Raw genomic sequence first — 19,224 nt, forward strand, 5'->3', positions numbered from 1 at the left:
CTGCTGTTGAGTACTGTTGAATATTGAACATTGCTGGTCTCAAGATTGGCCTGGAGAACAGGGAAAGGTTGTTTACAGAGGGGGGGGGGGGGGGGTGGCGGTGACGAGAGAATTTAAGACTTCCTGCCTCAGCGGGTAGGACAGGCTAAGCCGGAGGGATGGGGGTACACAGCAGGGGGGGTCTGTAATTTGCGTGCCGTGCAGTTCTGCCCCCACTACCTCACAATTGTTACGACCTCCTTACCAATGCCACATCAGTCTTTCCATAAACACACAGAACACTGTCCAGAGAGAGGGCTACACTGTAATGCAGGAATGAGTGGGGTGGCCATTTTAGGGGAAGGGGTATGGGTACACTTAACCGGGACAGCAATGAGTTTTGCTTTGTGAATCTATATAGCATTCCTGTTATAAGCTCAATGTGAGTGGATTGGGCCATGTGTACTGGTGGCTTTCAAACCTAGTAGGGCTAGAATCAGTTGGGGATGCAACGGAAATCAAACTGTGGTGGGCAACCATACAATGGGGACCAAATCACAAGGTGACATGACTTTTTTTTACTCCGATGAGAAACTACCCAAAGGTGTGGAACCCTATGAGGAGAGTTTTCACAGAGGGAAAGCAACAAATAAATGAATGTAAAGTACTATGATTCTGTCCTGATGTGGGTTTATGGGCCAAAGGGCCACAGCTACAGTAAGGTGACCGCATCCATTACAGGCTTTGAAGCAGAAGATATAAAAACGAATCTACACAGAACCTGTACATTACATCTGTTTGCTTGATTCAGACACTCCCTTTCTCAACACACACCTGCCCTGCCATTATGATTACGACACGCAACAAAACAAAATACATGTGAAAAGGCGTTTATCAACACAAACATGAACCAACATGACAGGAAGCACAGCAAAATGTCAAACCATCAAGTTACATTAGGGATTATTCTATTAATATAGTAGTCCAGTACATACCAGTGTGTGTGTGTATTATATTATAAATATGTATATACACACACACACACACACACACACACACATACCAATACACAATATCCAGAACTCCTATACTTTCCCATTTAGATCTTCAGTACAATGGCAGGGACTGCACAATCACAAGCACACTTGTGTGTGTGTTCCCACCAGATGCGAGGGGCTGACACCATGTTCCCTCGTCACCGTACCCCCGTTTACGAGCTGCAGAGTGGCCCCATGGGCTGTGACCTTGTGACAGGGGAAGGGTTTGTGGCTGGAATGTGTGCTACCGAATACCAGGCAGAAGCTGTTATAAATAAAGCTGCTATCTTTAAAATCCCTGCACCCCCCCCCCCCCCCCCCCCCCCCCCCCCCCCCCCCCCCTTGCCATCCCCTTGGGTCGTGCCTTATGGCCTTGTGCTCCCTCAGATAGACATATGTAAGTGAGGCAAGAGAGAGGCAGCCCAGTCTCCTTAAACCCCCTCCCAATGCCGCTCACCCCAAAACTCCCTCCCCCCTTCTCCAACCCCCTACCCTTCTGAGGACACTGTTGCTAAGGAATGTTCCCCCACAGCTCACTGCCGCAGCCCGCTAAGGCCAAAAGGAAGTGGCGCTATCCCATAATCCTCTCCGCAACCTCACCACAATGTCACGGCAACGTCACAACACAGAGACGTCACAGCGATGCCCCGAGAACCTTGTACCTTATTTCCTGATAGATTCTGAGCTTGTTTTTCCCCAAGAGGAAACAGACTGTGAAGACACGCTCATTTTGAGTCAACGACGACCCGTCGCCACATCAAAACATGCTCGTTGACACTGTAGTGCTAAAACTACTGACCAAATAGTCAGTAGTTTCACCTTATCAATATCACAGCAGAACGGAGGTGCTCTTGACAGACCCTCTCTGCTATGCTGTGTTGAATGGTACACTCCTTTAACACAGGGGGTGAAGCATGGGGCTATTTTTACCATCTATAAGCCCTCGCACACTTGAACACACTCGAATATTTACGACGTCACGTCGCCGTGTTCCCCCACATGCACGCCAGCACCGTACTCGCACAAACACGCGAGCGCCAGCCGTGTAATGACCGCATCTGAAGCGTACGACAACCATAAGGGCACGCCTATAACATATGAACTCTCGCAAAAAGGGCTGTCAGAAGCATTAGACACAAACATAAAAGGGGATATTAACACACGCCCGAGTGTTTTACTTGAGCCGTTTGGGTTTTGGGACTTAATTTCGGCGTACAGGTTTGAAAGAGTGCAGAGGGGTTCATTTGGAAGCGAGGATGAGAAAACGCACTGGAACAGAAATGCGGAGTGAATGACGAGGCCTGCCGTCGCTAAAAGGAAGTTAAATGTGAGAAAGCTGCAGCTACCCAGCGCCGTCGCGGGTAAAGGCCTCTGGCTCGGAGCCCAAGGGTGTCAGAGAGCCCGCTGAGGGACAGCGGTGGCTTAGTTCTGTCTGCATTCAGAGGGGATTGGAGTGGATGTTTGTGCATGCGGAATCGTTTCTTCGCCTGGTAACCGGTGAAAGGCTTGGCACGGCGTCCTCTCCCCTCGGGCTAAAAGGATGCGGCGTTCTGTTACTGCCGGCTCCTCGGGTAAAAATTCAGCGCCGCCGCCGCCGGGCCCTGGATATAAATAACCCGCCCGAAATCACGCCTTCCCAGAAGACGCAGCCACCTCCGCTTATAGCACGGGAAGTGCTCAAGCAGAGTTCAAGCAGATTCTCCCTGAATTTCAAACATTTTTGCACTAGTTGAAGGCACCGAGCGGCAGGTTCCTTGCTTGAAAGTTAGTCACGGTTCTGGAATCTTCCCCCCGTAACAGTCATGGAAGCTGAGGTTTTCCTCGAGCTCCAGAGCCCTCTGCCAGAGTGTGTAAGGGAGTAGTCAGAAGCTCTGGACGGAGTTCAGGAGGAGGAGAGCTCACGGGTGAAACCTCAGTCCTGTCCCGACCAGGAGGGCCGAGTTACGTAACCTCAATCCGACGCTTCCTGGCCGCCTCCGGTGGCTCACACTTGTAGCTGTGGGAAGCAGGGTTTGACGAGCAGCCCGGGCTGGCAGCTCCACACAAACACAAAATAAAAAAAGTGACGAGCACAGCAACGTCACCCGTAGCTCATTACAGGGAATCGGACAATGCAAGGGGCAACCAATAGTAACACGAGTGACAGACTGTGAACGAATTACAGCAGCCATGAAAGCGTGAGGGGGGCGATGACCGCACAGTCTTGACGAAGAATGCATTAGAACAGCCCAGGGTGGCACCACAGGTGCCTGTTCCAGCCTCACTGTCCTCAAGATCAGACAAAATACAACTATAACAGATGGACAGACTGAATGCCCTGCCTGTGCAGACAGGTCTGTGCAGCTGGCTGTTGGTCCCCATGGAGACCTGGATGTGGGTTCAGATGCGTTGTTCAGCGCGTCGGCGGAGGAGGTACAGCTTGGCCCAGGTCACTGCGACAAACCTGCCAAGATGATGTCGCGCCGATTGGCCAGTTTGGAGACACACAGGTTAAACTTGGATTCTACCAGATAAACAGCAGATGCGTCTTCACTGCGGCATTTAACGCGTCTAGCCGCTTCCAAACATCATTTTCCTCCTTTTTATAATGAGCTGCAAAGCCACAAAGCATCAGGCTCCACATGTTTCAGTCTGGGACGTTTGGGGAAGGGAGTGGTCTTGGTTTTGCAGTTAATTCCATAATGTTTGACTTAGTCGGACAACATGACAAAGAGGTGGTTCTCCCCCTCCACAGAGGGATGATCATTTTTTTCGTCCAATTTTCTTCAAAACAGAATAACGCCAGCAGGCACAAGCCTTTCTCTGAGGGCTGAGGGCTTTTTCAAGCAGCTTCTAGTGCTCAAACAAAGTTGCTTATAACACTATGCCCTATGCCCCCCCACTTACAACCCCCCAGAGACCCCTGCGGGCTGGTGCCAACCCTGTGCATTTGAAAGGACTGCTGCGTGCAACAGGGCTACCATGGGAGGAGCAGCTCACTGTCACGAGTTCTGCCCTTGACGAGGTGACGCCTTACACATGCCACTGCCGGGGCTTTGGCTCATAACCGGGCATGTGGACGGAACCGCCCCCCTCTAGCAACCTGCCGTGGAGGAGAAGTGTCAGTCATGGTCCAGCGGACTGGCAGAATACCTCCTGTGCAACTTTCGACCTCTGACCAGGAAGTGCGATGGAAGGGGGTGCATATGAACCCGGCTCCGAGTTGCACGAAAGGAGTCCGCGTGGAGGCATGCATAATCCCATTGAGACTCTCTACGGAGGCGTGACAGAGACAAAACTGATTCCTCCGGGTTTCACGGCCGCTGCAGCCCAAATCCCTCTCGGTCGTACTGTACGTGCGTCACAGCAGGGACGGCGGGGACAGGAAATCGCAGCCATCTCGCCCCAGAACGCTTCCCGTTCAGTAACGCCCGCTCTGAGGACAGCGTCCCCCACCGCCACTGAAAATGGCACGGAGTGTGTCTGAGTGATCGAAGTGACGCACACAGCCTCATTAGCTACGCCTTGGGTTTGCGCCTGACTTTCACGAGATAGGGTCACGATGAAACAGCCACCGCAGAATTCAGAGCGGGAAAGGGAACTCAGGTATACTGTCAAGGCTTTTCTCGACGTTACTTGAATCTGTAAAAATAACGAAAAGGAGAGAGGGGATGGAGACACATCCGTCTCCCATTCTGACGCTCCCACTTCTTCTCCTACCCATCACCCCCTCGACATCCTCACCTGAACTCATCCTGCCAATCAGATCTGTTAAATATATACCAATATCTATTATGCTGTGTCGGAATAAAAGTTCCTCAATAAAAGTCACACATCAAGTCGTAGGAGATACCTAGACCTAGAGCTCCCAACTGTCACAAGTGGTGGGGGAAATCAGCGCTGCTTAATTATTTCTGCAGGTAGAAGTCTCGCCCTGTTAATGATGGCACAGTGTGGACTACAGGCATGAATGAAAACTCAATCAAGTTAATAAAATTCAAGCTCATCCCTCGCTGGGTCCGCTCAGACCTCAGAGTCAATACAGCGACTTAGCACACAGGAGCAGACATCTGCCTGTGTCTCCACGCCAACCTTGTGCTCTTGCACCATAGGGCTCACTCGCTAACAGCTGATCTGAGACTGCTGTCACTCCCTGACTAGAGTTTATCAACACAGAGCTGAACAATGACACAACTAAATCCAAAAGATAAACCCTTCTCCTTACTCCTCTTTCACTTACACTCTCTCTCTCTCACACACACACACACACACACACACACACACACACACACACACACAGGCGAACTGTTACAGGCCATTTGGGAGGACTGACATTCCTGAAACGCAGTGCATTTGGGCATATTTCAGTGACAGGGTCTCTTTGGACTCCCACAAGACTTGGGAGTGGTTTTTTTGATCGTCCACTTTTACAGTAAGTGTTTGAGAGGAATTCTGATGCTCAGTGAATAGTAGCTACAACAGGAGTTTGCTTACTTCATGCTGACATACAGTAGCCTGCTGCATACACTAACTCAAGTACGGGACATACTAACCTATACCTTTTCAGTCGTTTTGAAAGTAGTGTTAAATCAACCGACCAAGACCCACTGCTGTTGACGAAGTTTTTGTCGGTGAATTTGTAAATGAACTTCTGGTGCCGAACATTTCGCTCGACCGCAGAATGATATCTGCTCTGTAAATAAACCTCCCCTTGCGTGCTTTTCGCGCACGTGTCCGTATCCTCTCAGCCAATCGGTTCATAGCCTTGAACTCCACATCCAAAAATACTACCATAAAGACACGCATGTAAGGACAAAAGTATTTAAGCCTTTTGTAGTTAAACCACTTGGAAACGATCAAACATCTGCTTTCCGTAAACGCAGACTCATCCAAGCCACGGTTTAGCTTGGTAAAATTTGAGTTTCTTTCTAATTCATAGTTGCAACCATCCTGAAGTAGGCTACAGTAGCAACAAACGGATAAACACGATCGATGGTAAGCAAACTTCAGCACCATGTGCAGAAAACTACACCTTTAATACCCATGAACTGTCACTACAATAACAATGACCACTGACGTACTCAGCTGTTTTTAAGAGTCAAATAAGAAACCTACGCAGCACCAAATTCCCCACAACAAAATCATGAAAAAAATGAAATTGTACAAATTCAAGTCAAACTGACAATTAACATGCAACTTTCACTTGGTTAAACTGTCAAAATGGGCAAAGAAAACAAAATAAGTCTACCCTGACATGGGACGTACACAGCTGTTGCATACAGTTTAGAAACGTGCTTTAACACTCACATTCGCCGTTTCGTTTTGTAAACTTTCGATCACAGAAATAAGGCGCCGTGGATATTTGTAAAGTAATTGCACAAAACGTTCGTCCGCCTCCGCTGACTTGTTCGGCTGGTTAGAATCGGTGGCTTTAAAACGGCTCCGGGCGACCACCAACGTCTGGTAGAAGAGGCATATCGCAACTGCAATAAGCAGCACGGAACGTGGACAGCACCGACGCCGGAGTGCCCAGAGACGACGACCGATCATCCCCGCTTCTCTCGCTGCTCCGACGGCTGCGGACAAGAGGCATAACATTTGAAATGTTTACTTGGTCCCCGCATCCCACTCGAGCGTGCCGCGGAGGCAGCACTCCGAAGAACTTAAAGGTGAAGCGGAGCTATTTTGGAGAAAAACGCATTTCTGGAATGCACGGTGCGGGCACGACATGCCCTCGATTCGTTTCATCCTCGAACGGTCTCGACGTTGATTTTAAAACGAATAAAGTCCCGCAAAGTAAACAAAAGCATCCATCACTTGTATGATCTCCTCACGACTCGGAGCCGAGCCGACAGATAATGATTGTAAATCCATAAAATAAACTTATTTCAAAAAAGCTCTTCTGTTATTAATTGCATCTAGTTGGTTCTGTGAGCGCCTCGGTCCTGGCGCAGTTTCACAACCATGAATACCACTGTGGCCGGAGCAAGCAAAGAAAAGTTTTTTTTTTTTTTTTTTTTTCCACGTCAGGGAAGCGAGCCTCTAGATTACAACCACTCCGGGCAGCGAAGCCTCATGACTGCGGATAATCACACGCCACTGCGCTCTGACAGGAAAACTCTTTCTGACCTCGTAGAGAAGAATCTTAACCCCCGCAAAAACAGCGAGGAACTAAAAAAATCACATAAACATGCCGTTTATTAAGTCAAAATGCTGCGGCTTTTGAAGTCCTTATAAGGGAGCGCGCGGCTCCACAATTTTCTCGAAGCGAAAATGCCCAGGGAAGTAGAACCCACCTGGTTTCTATTAATCCTGGAAAAAAAAAAACTGAAAAGTTACTTCCTCTCTGCTGCGAACTGTTGATTTACACATGAATACAGAAACGCTGTTGCTGGCACCCAAATTTCTACACCCAGTGGTGTAGCAAACACTAGTTGCCAAAGAAGTTAAATTGTTTTAGAATTGTGAGGAATATTATATTTAAAAAAAAAAAAACCGCAAATAGCGAGCGGCATGTCCAGTCCTGATTGCACAGCGAGCAGTTTAAATTTGCCTTGCGTGCAATGCTTGCTCGGTCGGAGTTCGAGGTAAAAACAGTTCCAATGGCTAGTAAATACCGGAGCACGAAATCGCTATTTCTAACGGAACTGCGGGCAGTCCCGCTCCAAGAACGGCACGTGCTACTGACAGCGGACGGTGCGCGTCTTTCTTTGCTGACGCACTTTATTATATGTAAGCACATACTGGCATAAACAATGAACTTTTTAAAAGAAAACGCACAGTCTGTTTCAGCTGTTCTGTCTCTCCACGCTCATTTGATCAGGTAGTTAGTACATTCAAGTGCTTTGAACAGTTAACATTTAAGTTTTTCCATTGATTTCATTACCGTTGTTTCGTAGTTTCATCGAAGAAGGTAATCATATTTGCATTTTAAAAACCAGAATTATCTGTACTCTTTGAAAGACGAGGACATGGAAGTATATAAACAACTAATTACGATCCATTTAAAAGTTTTTTTTTTTTTTTTTTAATTTCCAGTTAGATAAAAAATGCAACCAGTTTAACTAAGCCACGCTCCTATTTGTAGTGCAATTCAGAAACTTTTCGGGAAATTCATCGCGACTTTCCTGCAAGGATCATTGCGCAAGTTCAAATCCAATTAACAGGAAGCTGTGACGATAGCTCATTATTAGTTGCCCGGACAGAAATTAATTTAATCCACAGTGAGGTTCCCAGGTGACCCGTTATGCAGGGGCTAATAAAAAAGTCGCATGTGAGGGGGGTGCGAACAAGCATGTTGCTAACGGTTATGACTTTTTAACAATGCGCAGCACGAGAAGCCCAGACTTCACTTGGAGGCGGGAGATCTTAATTACAGGCGTCTCCACTTACGTACACATTTTACGAAGAACTTTTGACCAAATATGGAAGAGGCCGATTTGCCAAAAATTACACAATTACACGAGCTTGGTCCTTGGTTGTAATGTGGATCATCTTAAACAGCGCCAAAAGTACTTTTACTTCCCCATGGTCGAACTGTTAACTTTTTTGTGGGATTTGACGGCAAACGTCATCAATCGGGCGGTGGCCCGTCAGAAGCATACGTCCGACACAGCGCACATCTGGTCAGCCTCGCAGTAACACACACTTCATAAGACGCGCAATGGAGCGCCCTTGGTTGAAGTCAGATGAGCTGCTCAGGTGCGGCGTTAGAGCCATTGGCGCACCGCTGTGTCGTGAAAATAGCATCCCCTTTCCCATCTGCCCGCTGTGCGCAGTTGCTCATTTCCGGCGGTATCGGCGCGTAGAAATCCAAAATTACAAACCCTTTCCAAACGAGCCGGCGCTGAAGACTGCTCATTTGGGTGGATCTCCTTTACCTGGACGACGGCAATGCACATTCTGTGTAAAAAAAATTACACTTCTGTGTAAAAAGCAGGCCAGAGATGCACCAATATATGAGAAGCACATTACAAGTATACCAACAGATGTCAACGCTGGCAACGCCGCGTTTGGACTCCACGTTATAGCTTGGTCTAAGTGTTTTCGCTGGCACACTTTAAGTATGGAAAAATATTTCTCAGTGACGAAGCAACCATTAGAATCTCGAGAAAACACGATTAAAATGGTTGAAGGATGCACATAAAGAAACAAAACTTAGATTTTACACTCACACATTAGCCCACCGGCACCTGCTGGAACTCCATACGCCTCTACACGCGGAATCTCATAAGCCGTTGGCTAAAATCCCACAGTCCTTCCCGGGCAAGTGAAAATATGAATGGTGAACGGTTTGCCAGCGTTTACCACACATTTCTTCGGACAAGAAGCGTAACAATCTTAAAGGTCCCTGCGCATTTGTAGAGCCCGGCTTTACTGCTACTTTACAAGCACAACAGCCTAAATTGACCGCATTCCGGACCGGAAAGTGTATGCAGGTGACGTCAAAGTGTAAAACGTTTCACCTTTTCCCGCAGGTGAAGTGCGCGTCACAGATTCTCTCCGTGTACCCCACGCAGCCATAGCCGCAAGGTAATGTGGCTGGCGCCGTGCGTACGAAGCCGTCTGTTATTAAGCGGGAAGACCCAGCTGGCGACTTTCTTTACCTTACAGCTGCAGACAGTTGTGGAGGTGTCAGTTTGGCAGACCGGCATGACTGAGTTTAGAAAATGACGGCGAAATGTAACGTCGAAAAAAAAAAAAAACCCATTAAGCTCACGTACGGAAAACGACTTCGCGCCTAATTATGTGGAAGAGATGCTGCACTGACCTGAAACCTGACCCCTGCTGTTATTCAAAGGATGCCGCTGGGACAAAACTTTAGCTTTCTAACATCTGGAGTGTGTAATATCTGGACCCATTCTTTAAAATTTACAAGCTTCTAATCTGACTCCCTTTAGCACGACTACTGAGAATATCGTGAGCCTCTTTTGTTTAACCAAGGATGGCCTACATTTTAAAAGCTAAACAATGAAAATGCAAAGCAGTGGTCGCTGCGGCAAAAACAAGATCTTCTCAACAAGTACAAAAAGAAATTAATCATTTTATTTTTTTTTATGCATTTCTTGAGACATTGCACATCACATTCAGTGCAGTAAGACAGACTAGTGACACACGCATAGTATGAGTAAAATACTGGCATTGTTCTTTTACTGTACAGTTTAACTACAGACACCTTCAGGAGGACATCTGACTACTTGAGATGAGGGAGCAGGGTTTGCTGTATCATCAATAACTCAGTGACTGGAACCACGTATTACTGTTTTTGCTCCAGTCTTTTGGTTCATATGAGTCAGTGACTGACAGCCATGGTGGCCTCACCTAGTAAGCTGATAATGAAGCCTCTCTTCCCATACGCACTGGCTGACACTCTGCTGCGAAAGGCCTCAGCAAAATCACAGGAATCTTCGTGCAGCCATCATCGCTGTTATAAATCCTTTGTAAACTGAGCTCTTAAAGGGAGTCGGCTCAGCAGTCCAGATCTTGTTAGGAGTTCCACATTCTATTTCCGCAGCAAGTCTTTTATCCATGACTAACAGACATGGAGGCACATCCTCCATCTTGTACAGTGTACTGTGGAGGGTCTTGCAGGGTTCGGAGGGCTGTGATGAGTTCTGTGTCGACCTCACGTGGTCAACAGAAGTCTTCATGAGCTTTTTGTAGGAAAACACACAGAGGGATCGTTCAATCTGGCGCAGAGAGGGGTGCCCGCATGTACACACTAACACGCATGTGCACACGCACACACACGTTGCATAACTCGCGTTTGTGATCGGCGGGTTGTTGATGTTAAGGTGGTCGGGGGGGTGTGACGGGGGGGGGGGGGGGGGGGGGGGTTGATGGTGTGGCCAAGCAGGCCGGCGTCTTCATCACCGCGGGTGATGGGGGCCTATTTGTGGCGGCTGCCCCTCCTCTTCATGGCCGCGGTGCACTGGGGGCAGTACCACTTGCCCTTGGGGGCCTCAGTCAGCCCCACGCAGCCGTAGTGGAACCACTCGATGGGGCACTGTGGGAAACACACAAACAGGTCACTTCAAATGGCTGCATCACTCCACAACACAGCATGACCCAGCGCCACTGAGATGACGCGCTAATCCAACACAAGTTTACATACTGTATGTCCCATATCACCTTTACATAAACAACACCAGCTGAGGTGGTTAACTGTACAACATAAATACCGACTTAAGGTAATGTTCCATTTATTGTTCACTTTCATGTATTGCTAATATGATATTCTCAAGGTTAGCTGATAGGCACTGTGTCTTTACTGTTCAGAATTTAGCCTAAAAAGTTATTCTGAAAAAAAGCACCAGACAAATTAAATACTAAAACATGTTCCTCCCCACAAGGATAATGGGGTCCTGACAGAAATTTGACCCCCTGACCCTCAAATCCTGCATGGTCACCACAATCTCAGGCCACTGCTGGTACACAAACATTTGTTTCCTCAGACAGAGGTGTGAGTTGTTTTGTCCCTCTCACATTGTAAACCTCTCAGTTGCTGAGCAATTGGAGCCCATTAGGTATTTGCAGTGACCTCTGTGTACTGGGATATTACACAGTTCAGCCACTATACCACAGTGCAGACAAGGCACGGCACTTGGCCCTGGTTGCTATCTAAGGGATATCTGATTCTAACAGCTGTTGGATTAATTTTAAACTCCTGTAGACAGAATGAAAAAGACAGGGTACTTACATCTTGATTATCACATCCCACCATCTCCCCATAAGACACCTGCAACCAAAGACACATGCTCTTTCACTATAACATTCACAACCACGAGCTCGCCTGTGGAGGAGAAACTGATTACAGTGGCAGTGTGTGTGGGTGTGAGGATATTGAGGTTTGTGGTGTTCTTTTGTGACATTATGCTGCGAGCTGCGTTTGGTTACAGATGTGGAATGTGCCAGCATTTGTCTTCGTGACGTGTGCCTGACTGGAGAGATGTACTGCAGATACATGCCTGGTTACAGACATAATACGTGTTCTGTTTTTGTTCAGGGTGTGCCTGGTTAGACAGACATGCACTGTGGGTCCATGTCTCATCACAGACACACTGTATCTGTGTCGATGTTGAGGGGTGTGTCTGGCTACAGAGAGATGCATTGCGGGACGCACTTGGTTACAGATGCAGTAGCGGGGCTCGTTGGGGTCGTAGGTCCAGTCCACCTGGCTGTTAGCCTCGGACTCGGGCAGGGCCGAGGCCTGCTGGGAAAGCTCCTGTGCCAGGGCCGAGGAAGAGGAGCAGGACGACAGGGAGGATGAGGACGACGAGGAAGAGGACTGGTGGTTTGAGGACTTCGTGTTGCTTCTGTAAAACGAAGCATAGAGGTCATAGATGTGCCCTGGCTCCTCTCCCCCAGACCGTGCCTCCCTGAGTTAAGCTTTCAGACAAAATTCCCTTATCAACGCTGGGAGCTGCTGCATGCACAGGGCCTGGCATGCACCAGAACAAGCTGGTCTCTGATCTACAGACTGGGGCAGCCTTCAGCTCCCAGTGCTATTAATTAACAACATTTCCGTTTGCGTGTCACGCCCACCCTTGCCGGCCAACAGCCGATCTCCTCCATCAATCACGTACTCAACACCTCCCCAGGGGGCTCACTCCGAGGCAAGAGTCATAATCCCTCCCACGCCCCACCCCCGAAGCAAAATGATGCATGCTTCAGTCAGGATGAATGAGCACTTCCCCTCTGGCTCTGTTCCAACACTCTGTGAGGTATGAGGGAGATCTGCCTAGTTGCTGCTGATTTTGAGGAGTTTTTAGGAGTTCAGAACCATTCTGGAACCATTTTAGAACCAAGTCTGATGCCCAGAACTAGAGTGGATCGAACACTATCTGCGGACTGCGACTACAGCAGCATCTAGTGGCAGCACAATGGTACTTCGTTTACTTTTTGGGGGAGCTGCTTATTCAGTCACCCAAACATGAGGGACAATACTGTCTGCAGAGGTGTTGCACAGCCATGGGTAAAAATGAGTGTGACGGTTTCTCCATATGCAAGTACTGAGTCATGGTGAAAAAACAGTGATGGTTTCTCCATGTGCAAGTGTGGAGACATGGCTAAAAAGGAGAGTGACAATTTAATGAGTCACTGTCAAAAATGAGTGTGATGGTTTCTCCATATGTAAGTGCTGAATCACGGATTAAAAGTAGTGACGGTTTCTCCATACGTAAGTGCTGAATCATGGCTAGAAAATAGTGAGTTTCTTCATATGTAGGAAATACACCCAGGCCAAAAGAGCGGCACCAACATTAGAAGACATAACGGGCTGCGATACCCTGCACTCACTCCCTAGAGCCTGCAGTCACATGAGCATGGTCCCTGACCACTTTGATATTTTTAAACTGTACTTTACATTCCATATTTGACAGGTCTGGTATTATGGGGTTAAGAGTTACAGGCCGTGACTGGCCCCTCAGGGATGGTCACACCGGTCTTTTGGTGACAGGTGGTGATGCCAGTGGCCTCGGCCACTCTCTTACTTGGACTTGCGGCCGGCGCGGGAGTCCGAGGCAGAGGAGGCGGGGGTCAGCGTCTGCGTGAGGGTGGACGCCAGCGCGGAGGAGGAGTAGCCGGCTGTGTCACGGGACAGGCCGAAGTCACGGCCCAGCTGGAAGTCGCTGTTCTTGATGGCCTCGTAGCTGGCCTTCAGGCTGGACGTCCTTCGGCCCTCCTTCATCTGGAACGCGGTGTGGGGGTGGCGTACACCAGACATTGGTCACTTCTTCAACTAAATAACCTTTTACATCACACAGCCTTAACCTCAAACGCTCATTAGATGTGCATTTTAAAGCAGTAAAGGCAAGTTATTGGAGATTTTCAGAGCAGCCCGAAACAAGTCACACTCCCAATCCTGCTTAAAGTTTTCATAAATGCGCTCTGATAAAAATATCATTTACAGAAATTCTATTCTATTTGTCTGAATGAATAAATGTAATGAAGGTAATGTAATGTACTGGCTGAAAAGCGCAAGACTATTTACAAACTTTCCAAAGCCTTAATACTCTACTTATTTCAGTTTCAAGTGTTACCCAAGAGGAGCAAAAACAGTTTTTCTGTGTGTTCATGTATGGTCAGGAGGGGGTCCGGCAAGTCCAGCTGCTTTCAGGTTGAGTCAAGGAGGGACAGTTTACCTGGGCGGTGGCCTGCACGGCCTGTGCTGCTGCCATGGTGATAGCCCCCGCCCCCGTGCCAGCGCCCGCAGGCAGGGAGCTGAGGTTGTAGGAGGTGAGAGGCTGGGAGGAGTTGACGTTGTACACGCTGTTGGAGGATGACATGTTGCTGTTCCTGCAGCCTGCAGATAGAGTGGGAGAGGAGGAGTCACTCAAATGACGAAGAGGACAGATCACAGTACACTGGCCCAAACTGAGGTGAACAGAGCAATGAAGCAAGTGTGTACTTCAGAAATGAAATGAAGGCCAAACAGAACTGGCATCTTTTAAAGAGGCGAACACACAGCCTCGCCCGTGGGGAGGTGGGTAACCGAAGCAGGGGAATGTGGGGGCCCTCACCCGGTGTGTTCTCCTTAGAGGCGTCGGACGTGAGGGTTGAGAGGAGGGCCTCGGACTTGAACTTCTTCTCCGGGACATGCTCGGTGGTGTGGTGGGCCGGTGTGGTGTACTTCCTCTCTGACGTGACACAGCACAGCACAGCACAACGTGAGCCCCATTTACTTACCCCGCCTCTGCTGCACAGGGACATGTTAGCTGCGCGCTTGGGTGCGAGAGCCAGCCCTTACTTTCCACGGCCGTGTGCGAGTGGGCGTGGTGGTTGTTCACGGGCTGCGACGGGCTGTCCATCTCCAGGGAGCCTTGAAGAAAAGCAGAGCGGCGTTAGCCTGGCGCGGCATCAGCCTGGAGCGGCGTTAGCCTAGCGGCGCTGCTGCGCGCGGGCCAGGAGAGAGCGCACACACGACGGGAAGCCTCACTCTTATCAGCCCGGGGGGAGTAAATGAATCCCTCCGATATAAGCCAGGCGCACAGCTCCCGCCCTCTGCGCCTGGCAGCGCGGCAGAGCCACAAGCTGGTCGGCATGACCTCTCAGATCGAGCGCCAGAAACGCGAGGCACGAACCTCATCGCTCATGACGACAGCACTCTCAGGCTCATCCTGTACCCTCGAACGAGTACGTCCAACTCAAGAACAGCGCTGTCCTGTACAGCAAGCGCAGCACAGAACTGCCGTTCACGTACGCCAGGTGTGAAAAGGCAAAAAACACACACCGAGTTACAGGGGTTCTGCTGTGTTAATCAGTGCTTTTAAATAGAAACTATTCAATACCGGCTGTGCCATTTCCTACAGCTACTTCAAAGTGCTATCCATAGTGAGAAAAATGGAACATGGAGCTGCTCCTGACAACCGATCCTGGAGCAGGATTAAGATTTTAAGCTTTAAATATTTCAGAGGTCAGGAGTGAGGCCAGCTGATCTCAGAGCTGCCGTTAAGGGCGGAAAAACAACTGCAGCGAGAGAAAGCGGATGACGGGTCACTCACGTCTCTCCAGGATCTCGGTGATGCCGGCGTTGTCGGCCTCCAGCTCCATCTTGAACTTGGCCAGCTCCTGGTCCAGCTTCCTGAGGTGTCGGTCCACCTGCATAGCACAGCACCACCACCATCACCGCCCGAATCCACCCAGTCAAGCAACAGATAACGACTAACAGCTCCAAACATCCATCAACCCCACTATCCTAACCTTCTTGGTAGTCTGAATAATGTTTTAGTTTGGCCAGTTTTCCTTCAGAAACCACAACACAAGTAAGCAAAAGCATTCAAGAAACAGTTAATTACTTTATGATGGAACATACATTTACATGAGGCAAAAGTGTATGAAAATATTCACTGAAATAGGTGGGCGTAAACATTCTTCAATGGCTTTCGAAATACACTTGACTGTGTTCAGTTTTCACAGTCCTTTACATGTGGTATGTGGTAATACTTAAGTTAATACTGTGGCGTTGGTGCATGTCTATGTGTATTCAGAATATTGCAATGTTACCCCACCTCAAAATCCACAGGGAGCACACGTCCCATTCAAATTAGTCTGAAAGTTAGGAAATTACAGACTGCCACCTAGTGGAATGTAAGGGCACTGGGCTTTTGTGGTGTGTTTGAGAACTGAGCCTGCGTTTACCTTGTTCAAGGGAAATTCTTCACTAAAACAGGAATGTGGGTACCAATGTTATTTCCTTGTTGTACTCTGATAAATACTTCTTATATTTTCTTCAAAAGTTCAAAAGTCACACTCCCTCAACTTACCAAGTCATAAATCTGATTGGCTAACTGAACCTTCTCGTCTGCATCCTCCAAGGCTTTATAATAGTCCTGTAACGCGGGAGAATTAAAGAATGACGTTAGATGTCAAATAAATCCAGGGGTTACTCAGACAGAGGGAGAAAGCTATTAACACAGGGCAGACACTGTTCCTCTTTGTTGGATCAAGTGTCTTTTTAAAGCAAATTGTATTTTTTTTTTCCATTATTATCAGAAACACATGTGAGTAAGCGACCAAATGATAGAAATACTTTGTTGGAAATAGCTAGTGCACTTTCAGTAGATTACCCTCACAAGCTGTTTAAATACGTGCTTGATACATCAATGGCACAGTGCTTCTTGATGTGGTTTTAGCTTTCAAGCATGGCTTTACCCTTCCCACAGTTTCATATATCCATTAAGCTCCACATACATACATGTACATACTGTATATGTGCATTCAATGACAGTGCAATAGATTTGAACATAATTTTTTACTAGGAAACAATCAAGGTAACCTAACCGTTATTGGAGATGAAAGAGGACTTTGTTTCTACCTTTTTTATCACTTCCATTTGCTCCTCCCTCCATTCGGGTTTATTCTTCTTGGCATTAATGAAGAACTCATTCACACGCTGTTCCAGCTGATCCATGGCGTCTAACGGAGAGAAGGGAATTCATGTTTAGGCAACCCGGATGGACTTTATGAGGATTCAGCTCAGAGAGTCAAAAGCATAAATCGCACTCCTGCTCACCTCACTTCAGTGGCTTCCTGCTATCGCTGGCACAAAGTTCAAAACCTTGGTGCTGGCATACAGGACAGTGAATGCGACAGCCCCATCACACCTCAGATCATCACCTTAACCCTAACCCTAGCCCCCAACCACCTTCCAACGCAGACTGAGGACCCACCTCTTCAGACTGCATCTCATTTCCGCTTCAATCGCCACACCCTAGCACCTGCTACTTGTACTAGAATTACTTGCCGCTCATTTACCTGTAGTACCGCTACGTGTTATGCTATATTGTGATTTGGGGACACTGACATATATGGTAGTGTATAAACATAACGACTTCCCACGGTTTTATAGGCTAGTTTCGGATTAGCACAAATTGGCTAAAAGAACGTAATGTAATGTTTTGAACACTGAACGCTGTCGCCTGTGATGGGACGACGCACACTGCAAAGACACGCGTGTGCACTCATGATTGCATACTCAAATAAAATCCGACAGTTCTGATTGTATGAAGAGGTCGGAGTTGGGAAAGTTTCCTTGTTTCTTGTTCAACTGCATGTCATCTATAATGGCTGAAACCGATAGAAACATTGAGTGTAGTTACGCTTAAACCTTTAAGTCCTGGGACGATTATGGCACCTAGTTTGCTACTTGCTTTGTTTATAGCCATTTGTTGAACAGGCAGGTAGCCAATACTTGGCAAACTGAACGGATTAGCTAACTTTCTAGCTATAGTATTGGTGTTGCTGGACTTAATTCTGATCAACTGGACTTACATCATCTTTAATTCGACTCCCTAAAGTTTTAATTGTTCAATTTAGCGGGTAGAGCTGGTGGCTGCTAAATGTGCTACACTATTAAGTAGCATGTCCGTAAACACTTCGACTTGCCCTTATATCAACTATCCTACCAGCCAATTATGTCGCTCTGCGATTTTATGATTAACTTTATAAATCTAAGTTAATATGTGTTGGGGTATAACGTATGCGTTAGTTATCTTGCAGTTAGGTTGTTTACAACAATCGGCTAACACGCTATGCGACAGTGCTCGCAGACGGGATCGCCGGTAGCGATCACGTTGTTGCAGTGCTTACTCTGAACCTGCAGGTCCATCTCTCTCATTTCCGTAAACCTGTCGCGCAGATCCATGGGTAGCTGCTCGATCACTGCCAGAGATGAGACAGAAAAAACACTCAAATTATTAGCAAGCTATTAGCCTGGGACAGAGAAAGGGTGAATCACACAAATTCCTGCGCGTTATGTCCCAAAACAGTCACCAGTATTTCGTAGTTGTGCGATACTCACTCTCGAGGTAGTCCTCTAAGTACAGCATTTTGGCGAATTATATGTTTTATGCCTTTCCGAAACGAATTTCTGTCTTTCAATATGGCGCCGTCTACCGCTGCAGCTCAAGGAAAAAAAGCATCTTTCCTTGTCTGGCGTCATTGGCGACTCGCACTTTGATTGGTTAAGTTTTGAATTTACGTCATCATTGTGCTCTTAACAGAAAAGCACACTGGATCTTGTAGTCTCTTAGGACAAGCGTCCTTCGTCAAAGTTAACCTTATTTAATAGTTAATCCAAACAAAATATGCCAATTCACTAATGAATAATTTAACATAGCATACTTTCACTAGACACTTTTACGAACTAACAAAGATTTAAAGTGCCCCCCCCCCCCTTTTTGCCAAAGCTTCATTATGCATTGCCCTTTTTTCTTGTAAGTGGATGATGTATCAAACCAGACATATTTTAGTCAATTTCAGCTGAGGTCAATTTATCTTTGATATTCAGAGATATTATTCTGCTCAAGAGTCTTATTGATAATTATAGTTTTCAAATCAAGTCAGTACAGTAAGATTCTGTGGTTTGGCAGCATGCATTTACTTGTGGTTATATTGTACCCTTTTTTCCATCAAATATCTGAAATAACATTTCCATTACATGATTACTACTTCAAAATCCCTTCTCTGGTCAAACAGTCTTATTAGAATGGCATGAGGGTAAGTGAAGACACGCTTCATTTTTGCATTGCATTGAAAGTATATTTTTTATTGTAAATGCTTTAGTAGTGATGAAGGGGTTTTGACATTGTTATATCATTACAGCATTACATCCACTGTTGACACTGGCTTGGGTAGATACCCATGCATTCTCTTATTAATGTGTTTTTCTCCATTTAAAGCCAATCTTGCCCACCATCATTAGACACACACACACACACACACACACACA

General features: G+C 47.3%; 2 protein-coding genes across 2 annotated transcripts in view; both read right to left on the minus strand.

Moving 5' to 3' along the window:
• cped1 (cadherin-like and PC-esterase domain containing 1) overlaps positions 1-6,978 on the minus strand; it is a 60,061-nt gene extending 53,083 nt beyond the window's left edge. Inside the window, exon 1 of the mRNA XM_036519737.1 lies at positions 6,303-6,978. Coding sequence (XP_036375630.1) covers positions 6,303-6,593 — 291 coding nt within the window. The 5' untranslated portion in view covers positions 6,594-6,978. The remainder of the gene's footprint in view (positions 1-6,302) is intronic.
• Positions 6,979-10,821: 3,843 nt separating this feature from the next.
• LOC118772013 (inhibitor of growth protein 3) lies at positions 10,822-18,386 on the minus strand. The gene is made up of 12 exons (XM_036520247.1): positions 18,295-18,386; positions 18,084-18,155; positions 16,810-16,910; positions 16,259-16,324; positions 15,497-15,593; positions 14,743-14,814; positions 14,516-14,632; positions 14,138-14,298; positions 13,487-13,683; positions 12,118-12,310; positions 11,695-11,733; positions 10,822-11,001 (listed from the first exon to the last, which is right to left on the minus strand). The coding sequence occupies exons 1-12, from the start codon at positions 18,320-18,322 to the stop codon at positions 10,885-10,887; spliced, it is 1,260 nt and encodes a 419-aa protein (XP_036376140.1). The 5' UTR covers positions 18,323-18,386; the 3' UTR covers positions 10,822-10,884.
• Positions 18,387-19,224: the final 838 nt, after the last annotated feature.

This window comes from Megalops cyprinoides, chromosome 25 (genome assembly GCF_013368585.1).
Source record: "Megalops cyprinoides isolate fMegCyp1 chromosome 25, fMegCyp1.pri, whole genome shotgun sequence".
NCBI classification, from domain to species: Eukaryota; Metazoa; Chordata; class Actinopteri; order Elopiformes; family Megalopidae; genus Megalops; species Megalops cyprinoides.

Excerpts from the sequence above, each read along its gene's own strand:
- LOC118772013 (XM_036520247.1), bottom strand. The coding sequence starts at position 18,322 with ATGCTGTACTTAGAGGACTACCTCGAGA. Across the intron at positions 13,684-14,137 it reads CCGTGCAGGCCACCGCCCAG|ATGAAGGAGGGCCGAAGGAC; the intron begins GTAAACTGTCCC and ends ACCGCGTTCCAG. Across the intron at positions 11,002-11,694 it reads TGGGATGTGATAATCAAGAT|TGCCCCATCGAGTGGTTCCA; the intron begins GTAAGTACCCTG and ends TGTTTCCCACAG.